This window comes from Gouania willdenowi, chromosome 1 (assembly GCF_900634775.1).
Source record: "Gouania willdenowi chromosome 1, fGouWil2.1, whole genome shotgun sequence".
Classification (NCBI taxonomy): Eukaryota; Metazoa; Chordata; class Actinopteri; order Blenniiformes; family Gobiesocidae; genus Gouania; species Gouania willdenowi.
The window spans coordinates 22099956-22117811 of NC_041044.1; the positions used below are offsets into that span (position 1 = coordinate 22099956).

Genomic DNA, 17856 nt, shown 5'->3' on the forward strand with positions numbered 1-17856 from the left:
GGGGAAATTCAGTTTCTGTAGAGATGTGAGCAAATGTGTGTGGGTGTGTTGCTGTATTTTTTCCATGTGATTTAGCCTCTCCTATCAGTAAGGAATGAACTAAGACTTCCTGCAACACTGAACAGAGTAAGCACATAAAAAACATCACAATAAATTCCAAACAGACACGAACTCACACACTGTATGTTGCATTAAGAAATCCCCAACTTTAATGCCACACAAGGAAGTCTGAGATATCCAAACTCATTTAAAGCTAATTAACTAGAAACATGAAAAAACATTTTCTTCTGAAATACAAAACATCCAACTTTTATATGCAGTTCTTAACTACAGTGTGAGCTGTACAATGGGGCAACACATTAATTGAATGCTCCAGGATCTACATAGGGGTAAGCCTGGAAGTCCCCGAGTTTGTTTCCTTTAGCATCGTAATGCAGCATCTGGAAGCATTTATCACAGAAGAGACAAGGACTGCTGGGAGCCAACTGATCATTGGTAGTTAACCATCTGGAAAATAAGAAATGATAGAGATTAAAGTAGAAACACAAACCTCATGAACTGTATATGTGAACTAAGAATGATGTAAAAACACTTCTATGCAACCGTTTACGGGACTCCACATCCCACAAGGAGTTTCTGTTTTTGCAGGGATTATTATAGTATGTATTTGTTGATTTGTTAGTGAACAGTGTAACCCAAAAACTATTGGACAGATTTTAATGAAATTAGATGATATTGGGATCAATATACTGATTCTGCATCAGTTAAAAAATAAATAAATCAATAATTTCCTATGTTCAGCTCTTTAAGCTAATTTACTGCACCTCCTGCTGGTGACTTTGCGCATTTGAAGTGTGAACGATCACGGTACCATGATCAGGATCACTGATCCAGATAACTGCCAATATCGGGGCGACCGTGGCTCAGGTGGTAGTGGGTCGTCTTCTGATCGAGAGGTTGGGGTTCGATCCCAGTACCTGACTATGTGTCGAAGTGTCCTTGGGCAAGACACTGAACCCTAAGTTGCTCCCAGTGGTCGACTAGCGCCTTGCATGGCAGTCCTGTCCCACTGGTGTGTGAATTTGAGTGAATGGGTGAATGAGCTGATATGTAAAGCGCTTTGAGACTGCTTCAGTGTGGTGATAAAGCGCTATATAAAATCAAGTCCATTTACCATTTACCATTTGCCAAAGAGGACAGGTTGAGTGCTCTAGTCTAATAGCAAATTAATGTTTGTAGTAGCTTTAAACCCGACAATTTTTAAACAACCATAAATGGCCGCCGCATTGTGTTGTGTTCTTTCCGCTGCAACTACCAAGTTCAATTCCTTGCACTCTTCTAATCTGTACCTGGCAAATAAAATCCTCTCTGATTCTGAGTCTTAAGTAATATATGTGAACTAAGGCCAGTTGAGGACTGTTATTTAAATTAATAGTAATTAGTAAACGTAGGTATTCATGAGAAATTAAACATGCTTATCTCCTTGATAGAGATTTACCCAAAAGTATTCAAAGAGACCATTCTTTTAAAGGTGTTATGGCAATTATTATATTCATCATCATATCGTCAAATGTGTGTTCATGTGTACAATTTGTCATGTTTTAAAGGGGACATATCATGGTTTTAAATCCTTCCTTTTTAAATATAAATCATACAGTTGTGGTCTATATAAAGCGGAACTGCAATGCTTGGGTCTGAATTCCTCATTATTATAGCTCCACAGGCCCCTTTTCTGCCCCTTTTCTGATGAGCTTCTGAGAGCAACTCGTTTTGGTGTGGTCTCTTTAAATGCAAATGAGACACTTCATACCCCGCCCCCTCTCCAGGTTGCAGAGGTGACACTCGGTTCAACTCCACCCTGTTCGGCCATTTTTGTAGTTTGATAGAAGAGATACGGCTATGTAGCGGCGCATAAACTTTTTATTCAGAGGTTATTTACAAAATGTCAACAACGGAAGACTTGTCCATCCAGCCTTACATGTTCCAGCCAGAGTCTGACCTGGTGGAGCGAGATGAAAATGAAGATGATGAACCTGCAGAACCCTAACAAGTGAGCTAACACAAGCACCGAGCTAACGCTAGCGCCAAGCTAACGTCACGAAATGCATTTTAATACAGTCTTTTCAAAGACAAAAACGGCAAAATGAAATGACTAATGAAAACTTGAGACTTAAATTAAACCACGTAGGCCATATCATCAAGGATCTAAAACGAGCACACAGCGCTAACATATGAAGACGGTGCAACTGCTAATGCTAACAAAACAATGACAGGGACGTCTTATCATCACACTTTTTAGCGTTATTTACAGCCTACCGAAGTGCTCTGTCGTCTCCACAGATAGAAGGAATTGAACCCTCAATCAGACAAAGTCTTTCGGCAAATCCTTCTTTATACTGGTGAAGCAGTCATCCTTGAAGTGCTTCGCGCACACAAAAATGACCTTACCCACAGATGTGGGTACATTTCCGTGAAAAATAAAACTCAACCAGGCACTTCGAAAAGGTTCTGATGCTGGGAGACGGTGTAATGAAGCGTGTGGGTTACTACATCCAACAACCGAACATTTTGACTTATCCTCTTGTAACTTCGGCATCCTTGAGCCTGGACTATAAAATAAAAGCGAGAAATAAAAATGGCGGACTGCTCGAAGTGTTGGACCTGGAGTTGATGTACTAATTTGGCAGTTCCGCTGCAAATACTGTGATGTAATAGTTCAAAAAACGTAATAGAGAATAGAAAAATCGAAACAGATTGAAAAATATGAGCAAAACAGAATATAAAGATATCTACGGAGCACCTGAAGAGACTAATTTGATTTTTTCTGTACTTCTAAGCACTCTAAATATAAAACAAAATGCATTTAAGGGCTAAAAAAGTGGATTTAGCATGATATGTCCCCTTTAATACATGATGACTGCATTACTCTTTGCACTTTTGAACAGCTGAGTCATGTTAGATTAAACAGTACAGATCATATTGTATCTACAGTGCAACTCACAGTCTCTGCTGAAGGCCAAACTCAAACTCACATGCAGATATACTCACACACACACTATCAAGGACAGATAACAGTGGCGCCAAGCTATCCTCCAACATTTCCACTGTTGGGAGCATCTGACTCCCTCCTTTTCTTTCTTTCAGGGTTGGGACTTTTTCTCATATCTGTATAAAGCTAAAACTGTGAAACTGTTAGTCAGTCTTGCTTTTTTGCTCTGGCCGGAGCCTTTTGACCATCCTTGTGGTGGGCTGCCTTTCATTCTTACAGGATGGAAGCTTCTTTGTACTCTTTTCATTTAGTTTTATAATAAATCCTTTTTTTATAAAATCATCACGCTTCGACTGGTCTCCATCATTCAACCAGAGCAATAAATCATGTCTCCAAATGAGGTCAACCGCAATTTTGCCGTGACAAAGGGTTAAAGGGAGGGTTAGAAAATAGATTTCTCCACTGTAAATGAACCGTCTCCACTTAGTGCTTCTGGTCTAATAACTACCGACAACCAAGCTGTTTAAATGAATTATCAAGATCTGAAAAATAAAAAGAAATCTCTGTTTGGTGATAATTAGTAAATCGGTTGTTCAATAAGGAAGGCTTGGTAATTGTATCATTACCTCTGCCAAGGAGGTAATATTTTCACCGGCGTTTGTCTATCAGTAGGATTATGACAAAAACACTAACAGATTTTGATCAAATTTAAACCAATAATTAACCCTCCGTCATGGAAGATTCCATTAAATTTTAGAGGGGATTTGAATGAATATACTGATTCTGGATACATTTTTAAAAAAATTTTTAAATCCCTATCTCTCATCATTGGCCAAATGTCAACAATTCACATTCGGTTCGTAATTGACTGATCTTTATGAAATTTGACTTTGGGTTGATTGCTCAATTACTCAACCGAGGATTCGGCTTTCACATTTCATTGAGATTTTTCAAAAAAATGGAGGTGCCCATACAATTAGTTCTACTGTATCGATATTAATGGGTATAAAAATGTTACTGATCCAGATAACTGCCATTATCTGACAAAGAGAAGATTTATGCTCTCGTTTTTGATGATAAGGAACCTTGTATCTCAGTTGTTTTGAGTCACAGACAATAACACAATGCTGCATCTGTGGACACACCTGATGTCAATGACCAAGCATTGCTACTTTGATGTGGACAGCTCCCAGTCTTAGTAAGGGAGGCTGCTACTCTCTCAACCTTTAAGGCTCGACTCAAAACCTACTTATTCGCAAAAGCATATATCGTACAACAGCGTCAACATAACCACTAGAAACAAAGCCCTAAACCTTAAAATAGCATACTCAAATTTTATAGAGATGCAAATTATGTAGACAATCCACCACCACTAGTGGTGGAAGGTGATGGATGTGGGTGATGTGGCCTTATCTCCCACACCTGATCCTAGCCATTCCATCTAGACATACTGTAGTCCTCTAAATAGGTACTGTCCAAACAGTAGTGATGGGGTTGTGGGTAATCCCTCACTTCTGATCGTTGTTTTATACACATCACACTACATGCACACCATTTACACTGATGTCCACGCCACCCCATACTCATTCTCATTACACTCACACAGTCTAGCACAAGGTGTCTATGCAGGCAGACCTAATACTTGTGAAATTATTGGGGGTTTTTTTTCTTAAAATTTTAAAATTTTGATAAGCGCTACGAGATGACTATTGTCGAAATTTGCGCTATATAAATAAAACTGAATTGAATGGAATTGCAGTTAGCATTCAAGCTAAAAATGTAGTTTTACCTTAAATCTGTAGCTGTCAAAACTCAATGAATGAACTATAATTGGTTTCTCATGAAAATTGGTTTCCTTTCAAACCAACTTTTGTACAGACCTAAAATGGATGAGTGTTAGTTTTATGGAATGAGTAAAAATAAAAATGACCATACTGCGGACTACTGACCGCTACTCACCTCCCAATGAAGACATTGCAAACGGCGCACTTGTGTGTGAGGACTCTGTCTTTGTGCGTGAGAAGAGGGTAAAGCTTCTTGTCCAGACAGTCACTCCTATGAACCAATCTATGATGTGCAAACAAAGAGGACACAGATGATGGTGATTTCCTTGAGTCAATAAAAATAAGAAAATTTGTCTCACACTGGCAATATTAAAAGCTCCTTTCATATGTGGTTACTCTGCTTATGCCGATAATCTATTAGGTCATAGACATTTACGCATTGCATCTTGTGAGTGACCTGAATTATTTGCAACTATAAAGAGCTTTCTATCAGGAGCTTGTAGCACCAGGGCAGAGATTCTGATCATTGTGTTACTAACAAGATCGGCGCTTGTGTCGTAGTCATCAGTTTGTTGGTTCACGCTTCGATTAGGGACAGTATATAAACCAGTCTTTGACTATAGCTGAAGCCAGAAATACTTCTGTGAACAAGTATCTAATTCACAACGAGCCAAAGTGACCCTGGATGGTGGAGTGGTTGGTTTAATGTGGAAACAAGCTCGACTTCACTAAAAAAGGAATGTTTTGAGCATAACTTTACACATCAAAGGAGACAACACACTCTTGATAGTAATTTACTCTTGTGATGGCATAATCATCAGTACTTGAGCTTAAGGTTCAAGTTTTCAACTACAACCCCTGGCAAAAAATGTGAAATCACCAGTCATAGATAATGTTCATTCAGTTGTTTAATTTTGTAGAAAAAAAAAAAGTAGATCACAGACGTGACAAAACTGAATTCATTTAAAATGTCAACTTTCTGGCATTAAAAAACACTAAGAAATCAAGGAAAAAAGTATATTTAAGTTAAAACCTATTTGTTGTAAAACAAGCCCCTAAAATGGTTGACCCGGAACTTCTCGCCTTTTTTCACAGAGTAAGAAGTCTGGTGACCTTGCCACTGCATACGGGCACATTGCACAATAAAGAATGTGTTTTAAAGGGATATGAAACAGCTGCTGCACAGGCAGTCTTCATTTTTACAGTTTGTACAGCTTTTTAGTGATTTAACTTGCACTGGAAAAGATCTATGCAATGAAGTCCACAAGCCTTTTATGACAAGGAGGAGGTACAGTGACCTGCCTTCCACATACGAGCAGATCACACAATGGCCACGTTTACATTGGACTTCAACTCCCCTTTAATTCAAAATAAAAATTAAATCCTCTTTAAACTGACCATGTAAACACTTAATTCCTAATGCAAATGTAATTCCAAATTAACATATAATCAGAATTAGGTGGCTGGTTTATTCCGATTTTATTACCGAATTGAATAATTCCTCGCGCGGATCATTATTAAGTTCATTTTTCACTCAACGTCCTGTAGATGGAGGTAGAACAGCTGTTGCATTAGAATGGTCGTCTGCCTCCTTCTCCTGCTCTGCTGACCAACGTGAAACCGTATGTTATTGTCAAGCTGCTGCTTCAAAACTACAATCAAAATAAAAATGAAAACAGTTCTTATTATGTGGTCAGAACCCTCCTCAACCCTCAGACCTAAAGCTGAATTAAATAAAGCCGAATAAACATGTTTTCCATGTGAACCTCAATGTGGAATTACTATTTCCATGTTAGATAGCTGCGTAGCGTCCATTCATTCAGTCTGTCATTCATTTATATATTTATTCAAATAATGTTCACAGTAATATGAGCTGAAGCTTTTTAAGTTTTAATAGCTAGTTTCTCTGACTAGTGACTACTGTTTCTTACGTCATGGTTTATGTATACACAGTAGGTCATCAGAATGCAGACCCAAGCAGGACAGCTCACATTTGACCCATGGGAAGATGTCTACTGTACATTCCAAGCACCAAGAACTGTAGGTCAGTAAGCCACTATAGACGGATTTAGAGAAAGAAGAAACAGTGAACTTGACATTCTGCTTCCTCACTATAACGGAAGGGGGAACACTAATAGTTGCTGGAAGTTCAACCCTACTTATAAATGTGTCCTTGTATTGATCCTGTTAGAGTGATGACCTGTCAGGGCTCTACTTAGCTTGTGTAACCTAACTGACACTAGAATGGATGAAGTGGGTAAGTTTAAGACACACCAACCTCACATCTGTGATTATGACGAGATGCTCACAGTCTCCCTGGTGACAGTACATGTACGGAAAGCCCACTTTTATTTTCAGGTCTACAAACTGCGTCTCTTCCATCTTGGCCTGGCTGTAAGGTGGAAAGTTTCGCTCCTTTGCCCATTCGATGATCGTCCTGTGTCACAAGAAGCAGAAGCAGATCAGAAAATACATTTTAAACACAAACAATTAACACATCGTAAATGTCGTACATGATATTGCATTTATGTCCATCTGTTCACCACTGCCCTGGGAAATCTATGTTTAAAGAAACTCAAATGCACTTTTAGAAACAAAGTACCACTGTTACTCAGACACCAAGGTTTCCCTTTTCAGCTTGGTATATACAGTAACTGAAAGCAACAGATGACTGCAGCAATGTGATTGTGGGTTTGAACTGAACAACTGAACAAGTCTTTTGCCTCACTTACTCCTTTGTTGCTGCTGTGAGACGGTGTTTGTCACAGAACAGCAATTCAATAATGATCTGTTTGCAGTTTTTATTTAGACCCAACTATCCTTTAGCATAAATTAAGCCTTTTTAATGTAGATATTCAAAGTACTCAGTTGACACAACTTATATTTATCCATATAAGAAAAAAAAAATTAAATTACTCTAACTGGCCTCTCTCTTTACAGTTTTAGTTCCAGTATTATAATCGGTAGCAGCAGTTAATTAGAGACAAAGTAATCAGATCATGAGCCGATCTGATCAAATCAGAAAATACTACGAGACCACTTCAACATGAGCTATATTTATTGCACAGTGTCCCAAAACAAATAAAGCAGCATTACAACACAGCAATTTCATAATTATATTAAAAAAAAAAGGCACCGCCATACCTTTCATATTTACCGTTTTAGTTGGGGGTTGTTATTTTTGTTAAAAGATGTCATTATCATCAGAATCAGAATACTTTAATAATCCCAATGGGAAATTATTGCTTTCCAGCAAATATGCAACAATAATGACCACATATGATATGGTAATTACAGTCACATTAACTGGCTGTGCTGCATCAGTTGATCATGATGCATCACTAGCAAACATCTGTGTATTATTTTAGAGCCACACACTTCCTTCCTGTATGGTGTATAAATCTGTGAATGGGTTTGGTCCAGAATATATCAGTAACATGTTAGTCAGGTATGAACCCAGCAGGTCTCTCAGATCTATGGACACAGGTCAGATAGTGGAGCCCAGAGCTCACAGTAAACATGGTGATGCTGCTTTTAGTTGTTATGCTGCAAAGAAGTGGAACAAACTGCCAGCAGAGCTGAAGTCAGCATCCAATGTGAACATTTTTAAATCAAAGTTAAAGGCACTTTTTTTCTCTACTACTGAGAAAGAGATTTTTGGTCATGTTGTTGATGTAATGTGTTTGTTGATGATTTTAATTGATTTTACTGATGATTTTAAATGGTCTTATTGATTTTAAACAATTGAATGTTTTATCATGTAAAGCACATTGAGTTGCCTTGTGTATGAAATGCGCTATACAAATAAATTTGCTCTTGCTCCTCAGTAAACTCTTTATATACTGTTTCTCTATTCATTTTATCATTAGGACCTTAATGTACAGCTGGTTTACAGTAACAGGTCTTTTGAACTTATGTTGGAAAAAATAAGAAAGAAGGAAATTGACTATTTTCTTTAAAGCAACACAGCAAAAAGAGGTCATATATAATCAGAAGAATTGCTAAAACAAATCACTGGTTAAAATAAATACATGTGAAAATAGTACTAAGGGTAGTGGACATGGAGGGAATTTCCAAATCACGCACACATTTTCTATTATCATTCCTTAATGGATTATTTCCTAACAAACTGAAACTTGTCAAAGTCAAACTGCTGCACAGATTACTTTATACAATCAGAGCTTAATTAGGGCCGGGTCCTCCTGGAGCAACATCCGGCACCTCCCAGATTTTGACCAGCAAGAGGCAGGTGCTCCTGCATTAGCATCATGGCTACAGGTCCTGCAACTCGCTACTCATAACTGCTGCTGTGCTGTTGCTCTCCTCCGCAATTTCCACAGAAACAACTTTTACCTCAGGATTAGCTTCACTTATTGGTTTAAAAAGGTCTTTAAATCCAACTGCCTTTTCTAGCCATATTCTACTGTCTTCCAAGCTGACCGAGACTCTGTTTTTGTGCAAAATCACACTTTAAACGTAGCGTGGGTGTGGCTTGACTTTCCTCTCTCTTCCTCACCCGCACTCAGTTTTACATTCAATTTTGTGTGTACAATGGAATTTCCAGTGATTTCAACTCAATAAAAGACACAGCTGTCCAAATATAATACATAAACATGTAATCAAAACATCTAAAAGTAAATGAGATGCTGAAAAAAAAATTTAAAAAATTAGGTGCTAGATTCAATCAGACAGACAGGACACAGGAGGATAATTATGGAGGACTCAGGGACAAAGAACAGAGAAGGAGATGACGGTCAAAGTTCTGCTATGGACATTAGGACCAGGGAAGTTTGGACAGAGGCTCAGTTCAAAGCCACGATGAGCTGCTACTATTGGCTTATGAAAGACAAGGCAGACCTCGGCTGTGAAATATGTAAACAAGTAGCGAGGATACAGGACAAGGGCTTCATGGCTGTTTTTTTTTTGGTTATTTTGGATAAATAAAAAAGGTAAGCACATGTTTTATTTTTATTTTCTGCTGTGCTGCTGATTCATTAGAGGAGTTATGGTCTTATGGGTGTAAAAATATTTTGTATTTATGGGTTTTTGTGTTCTGAAAGTTTAGTGACCTTTTAGCGGTGATTTTGCGCTGTCCTTGGTGCTGGAACGTGGCAGATTTGACAGCTGTCACAAAGAGAGATACGGATGTGCTCCGTAACAGGCGATTTTCCGTGCTTCTTTAACGCTGATTCATCATTCTTTTATTAAACAATTACGGTAGGTTAATTGGTTCTTTCTCATAATCCCAACCATAGTCTCTTTCTTCCAGTCCCGTTCCTCCCTCCATCCTGTTCAGGTATCTGTAGCCCCACCCCTCTCACAGAAGTTGTCTCCCGTCGCTCACTTTCATCCATCTTTAAATGATAGGTGCCCAAATGCACGTTTCAATTTTTGATCTGGTCATGCACTTATGTGTACCCCCAATTATGACAATAATAATTACTTTATTCATTAGTATTGCTTGTGTAGCACGTGCAGTCCATCATATTGTTATAGGTGTAAGTGTTCCTAATAAATATGTACTAGCTTAGCTTTTACGTGAGGTCATACTCACGTGCTGATGTCTTGGCACTCCTTAAAACGCATGTCGTTGTAGAAAACTCCTTCAAAGAAAAAGAAGGCTGATTTGAAAACATCCTAAAACAGAAAAAAAAGAGATTTGATTTGAATACTTTTTATTATTTGCCCCCCCCACTACGGTGATTTCACCTGGTATGTTTGTTTATCTCTGCTGCCATTTTGAGGAGTACTTATATTTTGAGCATGGCAACTAGAAGCATTGCTACTTAATCAAATAAATAAATACATATTATTCTACCTTCTCAAAATTGATGAGCTGGTGACATCCAACATTATAATTAATTGCTGCAACACATTAGCTCATATAACCACATTAAACCTGCCAAGCCCCTTTTGCAATGAAATAGGAATGAAATGTGTAATTACTTTGCAGATGAAATCTGGAGCCACATCTGGTGTGCTGCTGAACTCTCCACCAACCTGCAAGTCGCTAACACAGCAAATTGCATCCCTGAGGTCTGTCAGAAAGTGGGAGCCAGTCACCTGTAGAGTCATGTGGGGTCTTTTGGATAGAAACTATAAGGACGAGAAGAAAATCCTCACCACAGAGAAGGGAATTCAGAAAGGCAGAATCTGAGGAATCTGCAGCACTGGGTTAGCAGTAGAGATTTGTGCTTACCTTGTCAAAAATGGCTGGATAATAGATGTTAATGGTTAGAATGACTTCACCTTCAGGGACCATGTCGGTTACTGCCTCAGAGTTCCTACTAACAATAAAATGATCCTAAAAAGACACACACCAACCAGCAAATTAGCACAGAAATAAATAATCTATTACTTTTAAAATAAATATGCAAACTAAAAACAACCTTGTCCATACGACAAAGTTAACAATGTTTTCAAATCATAACACATCACACTTCAGTACACGTTAGACTTACTAACCAGTTCATCAGCATAGAGGTCGTGTCTGTTCTTGATGCCTTTCTTAGCTTTAATATCTCGCCTTTGTTTTCTTTGTCTAGAATATAAAGAAAAAAATAAGTGCAAAAAATAAACAGCAGTCTAACCTAGAGCTGGTGATACAAAGAGAATATATAGGATACATTTGAGAAAAAGTAAAGTTCATACATCAGAGTTTTTAAGGTTGAGTCTGGAGGTACAACATCAGTGTCTGGCTGCTGATCTTCAGGGTGGCAACGCAGTGACTGGAGACTAGGAATAATAATTCATCAAAAGAAAAGACGTTATTAGTGTTTTAGTTTTGTTTGTTGAAATAGTTTAGATGCATGGTTAGATGGAAATTAAATAAAATTCTGTAAATATTTGATTTTCATTGGTTTGATATATATATATAACCCCTAATATTGGTATTGGCATCAGCCCTAAAATTAGAAAAACAAATAAATATATATATATATTTTTTTTTTTTGTTTTGTTTTTTCTAATTTTAGGGCCGATGCCAATACCAATATTAGGGATTTTAAAAAGATGTCCGATTTATTTGCTGATAACTGATATATCAGTCGATCGCAGAAACACACATATACACACATCACACAAGGCCAATATATAAAATAAGAACATTTATATACACAGAATACATATGTACACAAACACAAATTCTTATAATTTATAATTCTCATAATTCGTATGATTCAATGAACTTTCATTAGTAACACTGTCAACAAAAGGACTGTAAAGCCACTAATGAATAAGAAAAGGCAAACCTTGTGCAAACTGTATTTTCATAAAAAATTGCAAATATATATATATATATATAAATAAAGTTGCTCAAGTCGCAAACAATAAACTTGGATAAATTAAACAAAAAGCTAAATATGACTGTAAACTAGGCCTGGGCGATATATCGAATATACTCGATATATCGCAGCTTGTAGTCTGTGCGGTGTTGAAAATGACCATACCGTTAAACTCGCGGACTTTTTTTTTTTTTTTTTTGATTTTTTTTTTTTTTTTTGAAATGTCATTGTAACCCACGTCATAAAGAAATGTATTATATTTATATTATTTAATTATATTATATTTAGCAGAAGTAAATTTATTATAACATCTACTCTTCAGTTATTTATATACAATATTATTTCACCGCACTAATAGACTGCACTGACGTCACTCATCCACACGCACACACGCCAGCCAATCACAGACCAGTATCCTAGTATAAACAGGAAGCATGAGATACGGGAGGAGAAGGCTTGAATACGGGAAACGATCAAGCAGCAGCTGAAAACGCAGCATATGAACGGTAGCACGCACACCCGGTGCTCAGCAGACAGCACTTTACTAACTGTGCAGACCAGCGGTTGTGCCTTGCACCTGACAAAAGGAGCGATCGGCAGCAGAACGGAGGACTTTGTATAGGCGACTCAGATTGCATCGGCCAAGTTTTTTAAACCCCCCATGGATCTAAAGATGGTGAGCTACCCACGGAGATGACGTAGTGGACGGTGAACTGCAGGTCTACCAGAGCGGTAGGACCGCCGCACCGATCCTCTTACCAGGAACGCACAAACTTCAATCCTACCAGGGTGGTAGGATCAACTTTATTTAATTAGGTTCTCTTCCAGTGGACCAACCCAACGAACTTCAGTCCTACCAGGGTGGTAGGACTGACTTCATTTTTCGTTTGAGTGGAACTATTTTTTTTCCCCAGGCTGTGACGCCTTATGAACTGAGCTAAATCCCAGCGGGTGAACTGGAGTCTGTTTTGAGACCACTTTTGTTTATTATTATTTTCTGTAATATAATAAATCCATGGTACTTATTTTCTATAAACAACAAATTGTCTGTCTATTCTCTGCACATCTTAGTAATCATTCCCAACTCACACTTGAACCTAGAAACTAATCTCAGAGAAAAAATTTATTAACCAACAGTAAATGTACAATTGGCTACATCATCTTAATGACAACATGCACAAAAGGGCACTATTTGTTTTAAAATATTGTAGTGGCATTATGTACAAAAAGTGCACTTTAATTTTGTGTTTTGAAATGCCATGTGAGTTGCATCCTGCACTAATGTCTTGTTTTGAAATGTCTCTGTGACATTTTTGCACAGAACGTGCACTTTCTGTTGACAATTTTATGTTTGAGCCACTCACTGTTTAATAAATACAGTTATGTCAACTTTGACTTAGTTGTGATATCCCCTTTTTTGCATGAAAGTTTAAAATTGGCATATATTAATGCAGTATGATCAAGAATGTTTTAATGTAGACATATAGAATCATCATACTGGTGTGATTTTGTGCATCAAAGTGTTAATTCAAGGGTAATGCAAAATATCGAGATATATATCGTGTATCGTGACATGGCCTAAAAATATCGCGGTATTTATAAAAGGCCATATCGCCCAGCCCTACTGTAAACAATAAACTAGTTCATTTCTCCCATTGTTGTAATTTTTTAATCATTACTGCAGATTCAAGTGTAGCAGCTTCTAATGCATAAAGCACAGCAGAGCCACAGGATTTCTATCCTAGCAATGGTACTTTAATAGTTTAAAAAGCACAGCTATACTTTGCACTGCTTTCTATTGACCATGTTTGGCCTGATTAATCAGGCTAATATTAGCTATCACCAACTAATTGACATTGGTCAATAGCCTGGCGGATTAATCGGTCAGGCTATAATATTTAACTGGTGCATGAACTTTTTTGCTGTGTGGAAATGATGTGGCTCTTGCTGTGTTTTTTGCTTTTATAAACTAACACCTTTTAATTAGCAGTAACGATTTCAAAATAACACTGGGACTAGATCATTGTTTGCAGTTCCATTTTTCTGGTATTGTCATCAGCCCTAAAAATCTCATATCAGTCAGGCTCAATTACTGACGTCATTACGCTCTTTTGTGTGTAATGCTGCATTCATGTCCGACATGGACAATCACCTACACTTCCACTCCCCAACAGTCACAGGGATGCGTTTGAGTGCAGGAACATGATACCATTTGATTTTACGTAAATTGGTATCAAACACGGGAAAAAAGTTAATATTACAGCCCACTATGTGGTTAATCTGTGATAACTAAAACCGGTCGGGCTCTAATACATATTAAATAGATAAATAAATAACATTAGGGCTGGGCCATAAAGACAAAAATTCATATCTCGATATTGTTTCTCATAATGGCGATATATACAATATAAATCTCAATAATTTTAATTCAATAAAGTCTTAGCAGAAAGACGATTCTGGGTTAAATTGGCTGATGCCAAATGCCACACAGACACTTTTATTGACAAACAGCTGCTACTTTTGGCTTATTCTCCTATAATGGGCAGCACGTGTGAGTAAATTCTGTAGTGTGGCTTGTTTAGGGGAAGGTCTGGGTTAGGACACAATCAGCCATTGATCCAACTGGGCTTTTTCATGCTGTTCTGAGAAGTAATTAAAGCAGTTACTCCTAAAAATGATATTTAGATACAAAATAAGCTCTAAAAATGTGTATATAGATATAGGCAATAGCGATGTAACAATTCACTGAACTCTAGGGGTGTGGAAAAAAATTGATTTCACGATATATCACGATTTTTTGGGTGCCAATTCTAAATCGATTTTTTTGTTTAAAAAGTCAATTTTTTAAAATATATTTAATTAATATTTCAGTGGTGGTTACAATGCTTTCAATGTGTTGCAATGGTTACTTGATGCACTTTATTTTATGATGGCAGTGTGTAATGCCTGCAATAATTATTAAATGCACAGATGTTTTATTTTCATATAATCTGTTCAGATCAGTGTTTAAACTGACACAATAGGAGACATTTTTTCTTATTTTTGTGCATTGTCAGTAACTCAGGGTGATTTCTCTTTAATGTTCTCACTTACAGTTGTTACAATGCCGTCATTATGTTGTCATGGTTACTATGAGACTTCTACACAGTAGTTTTAGTGAAAAGAAACTTGTTGCACTTTTTTTATGATGGCAGTGTGTAAGACTGCATTTTCTTATTTCAGTGAAAATGTGAAAAAACATTAATAATAAATAATAAATAGGATGTTTTTAAGCAAATAGTTTTGACTCAATTTGTCCTCTGAATGATCAATATATTCTGATAAACATATACAGCAACTTGATTTTTCATCTCTATGTTTAATTTTGATATTAACTGGGTAGAATATTGCGATATATTGCAATAGTATCGTGACCCAAGTAGTGTGATATGTATCGTATTGCAACATCCTTGCCAATACGCACCCCTACTCAACTCCCGATACGATTCGATTCATGATACTGGGTTCACGATACAATTCTCTCACGGTTTATTTTACAAAATGAGGCTGTAGACAAATGATGACTGAATGAGTCCTGAATTTCACACTCTCAACAGATAGTGCCCTTTGCTGTAAACATAAATAAATAATAATATTTTTTCAAAAGTACTGCAATTCAATCTCAGAGTATTGATGTGAACTGTGACACCTTTGAATCAATTTTTAACTGCCTCACAATTAATCTTTACATCCCTACTAGCCCAATATTGTAAATTTCTATATCACCAAAGTGGAAAACTAGCTTGAAGATTGATATATTGCCCAGCGCTAATATACATACATATTTTTTGTCAGAATGTCAGAATTTACTGGAACGGTTATGTTGATATCTAATACAATCAAGTTCTCCAAAGGGCCAAATCTGTCTCATCACAGCGTGTCACTTGGCCTGTGTTTTTGAACAGCAAAAATCACAAGTAATTAATCAAAATCATCTGCTGCCAGTTATTCTAAATACAATTTATAAAAAAAATAATAATATATAATTATTAATTATGTTAACATGTTTAATGTTATGTATGTATGTTATAATATTTATTATGTATTTATACATTTATAATACAAAGTTTTCACCTGTTTAAGTTTTGGTTAGGTCAGTATCTAAACCAAAAAGCTCCAGTAAGCCTTGTGTTTCTTATCCTTACTAGTGGTTACTAGGGGTTACCAGGGGTTACTAGGGGTTACTAAGAGGCTGGCAATGACAGACAGGTGCGTTTAACAGATTGGTTTTAATCTGGAGTGATGCAAACATTTAAAACGCAGCATAACCGTGTAAATGAAACGTCATTGTGTGTAATATAAGAACGCTGAAGTGCCTGAGTCCATACTGACGTTCCTCTGCGTACCTGCAGATGGACTTCAGCTCGGCCACGGTCTCCGCGCTCACTCCCATCTCTTTAACAAAGTTGTCTTCAAACGTGTCGTCATCTTCCTCAACGTAGGAATAGTCGCTCGGTTTGAGTCTTTTCAGCCACTCGTCTCTGAAAGCTCCAATGTGAAACACTGTGGAGTTCACCTCCCTGTATTCATAATCTGGTATGCTCGTGTTTGGATCCGTCACCGTCTGCTGTCCCGCCATGTTTTCTCTAATGGTTACGTCAGGCGCAAGGGATTATGGGAAATGTAGTGTTAGATGAGGAAGCCTCATTTTCAAGATTTCTTTCAAAGGAATCAAAACTATGGAGGCAGATTTGTGCCTTTATCATTTTAAAACAAGAAGCTTTTCAACAATAATTTAAAAAAAAAAGAAATCACTTCAATTAAAAAAAACAACCTTTTCAATCAAAAATAAATATTTTCAATAAAAGAAAATTAGTGTTTAAATGCAAAAAACATTTGAGACTCAAATAATTGCATTTGAACATTTTTTTCTTTTTTTATTGAAAAGGTTTGTTTTTTTAATTGGATAATAAAGACAGAAATCTACCTCCATACAACAATACAATTAGCCACTACTGTTTGTTTGGATTTCTTTCTCTCTTTTTTAAATTAATTAATTTATAATGATTTTCCCTTCTATAAACCTAAATTTACTTACTATTTTACTTAGTCATAGTCCAATATATTGCTTAATTTCAGCAATAACAAACATATACATGCATGTTACAATAACGCTGACAGTAGCCGACTAACTTAGTATACATTTTCAGCATTTATGCAATGCGTCTAAGTGAGATTTTGCTAAATACACACACTTTATTACATTTTAAGATAGTTAATTATTATCAACCAACAATTGATTTGCACAAAATCTAAATTATATGAATTATGTATTTGTGTACGGCAACCCATTGTTCAACTGAAATCCTTTTCCTGTCCACACATTTGGAATAATATTCCATTAAAATAACAATCTATATTTTATATAGATCTATATAATATACAATAAATCAATCCATAACAATCTTTATATTATATAGATTTTAATCTCAGTGAGGCCTTAGATCATGTGTTTGATTGTTCCAATAGAAAAGAAAGAAGGCCGTGCAGTTTAGTTGAACATGAAACTGAACAATGAAAGAATTGATAAATATGATTGATAGCCAAGTTGATTGTGGTAAAAGTCATTTTCTACTCCGCCTTGTGCCTTAGGCAGACAATACAGTTACTACACTAGTGTTTTTCATAACCATTCTGAGAAACATTAAAACAATTGTTTCCATTTTTATTACTTTGCTTATTTTCCCACAACTATCTGATAGCAGTAGTTTCAGCACGGTTTTTCATATTTCAATGTATTTTTTTAATATATTTAATTACC

The 17856-nt window shown here is 36.6% G+C and overlaps 1 protein-coding gene across 1 annotated transcript; it reads right to left on the reverse strand.

Annotated features, from left to right (window-relative positions):
* Nucleotides 1–182: 182 nt before the first annotated feature.
* snapc3 (small nuclear RNA activating complex, polypeptide 3) lies at nucleotides 183–16686 on the reverse strand. The gene is made up of 9 exons (XM_028459842.1): nucleotides 16442–16686; nucleotides 11425–11508; nucleotides 11239–11314; nucleotides 10973–11077; nucleotides 10720–10869; nucleotides 10328–10410; nucleotides 7052–7210; nucleotides 4949–5056; nucleotides 183–507 (listed from the first exon to the last, which is right to left on the reverse strand). Exons 1-9 carry the CDS (start codon nucleotides 16672–16674, stop codon nucleotides 360–362), a joined length of 1146 nt encoding a protein of 381 aa, XP_028315643.1. The 5' UTR covers nucleotides 16675–16686; the 3' UTR covers nucleotides 183–359.
* Between the last annotated feature and the right edge of the window lie 1170 nt (nucleotides 16687–17856).

Bases quoted from the DNA above. Each gene is read 5' to 3' on its own strand.
- snapc3 (XM_028459842.1), bottom strand. From the start codon at position 16,674: ATGGCGGGACAGCAGACGGTGACGGATCCAAACACGAGCATACCAGAT. The intron at 11,078-11,238 runs GTTAGTAAGTCT...GTGTCTTTTTAG, and splicing joins ACCTCTATGCTGATGAACTG to GATCATTTTATTGTTAGTAG. The intron at 5,057-7,051 runs GTTGGTGTGTCT...TGCACATCATAG, and splicing joins GTCATAATCACAGATGTGAG to ATTGGTTCATAGGAGTGACT.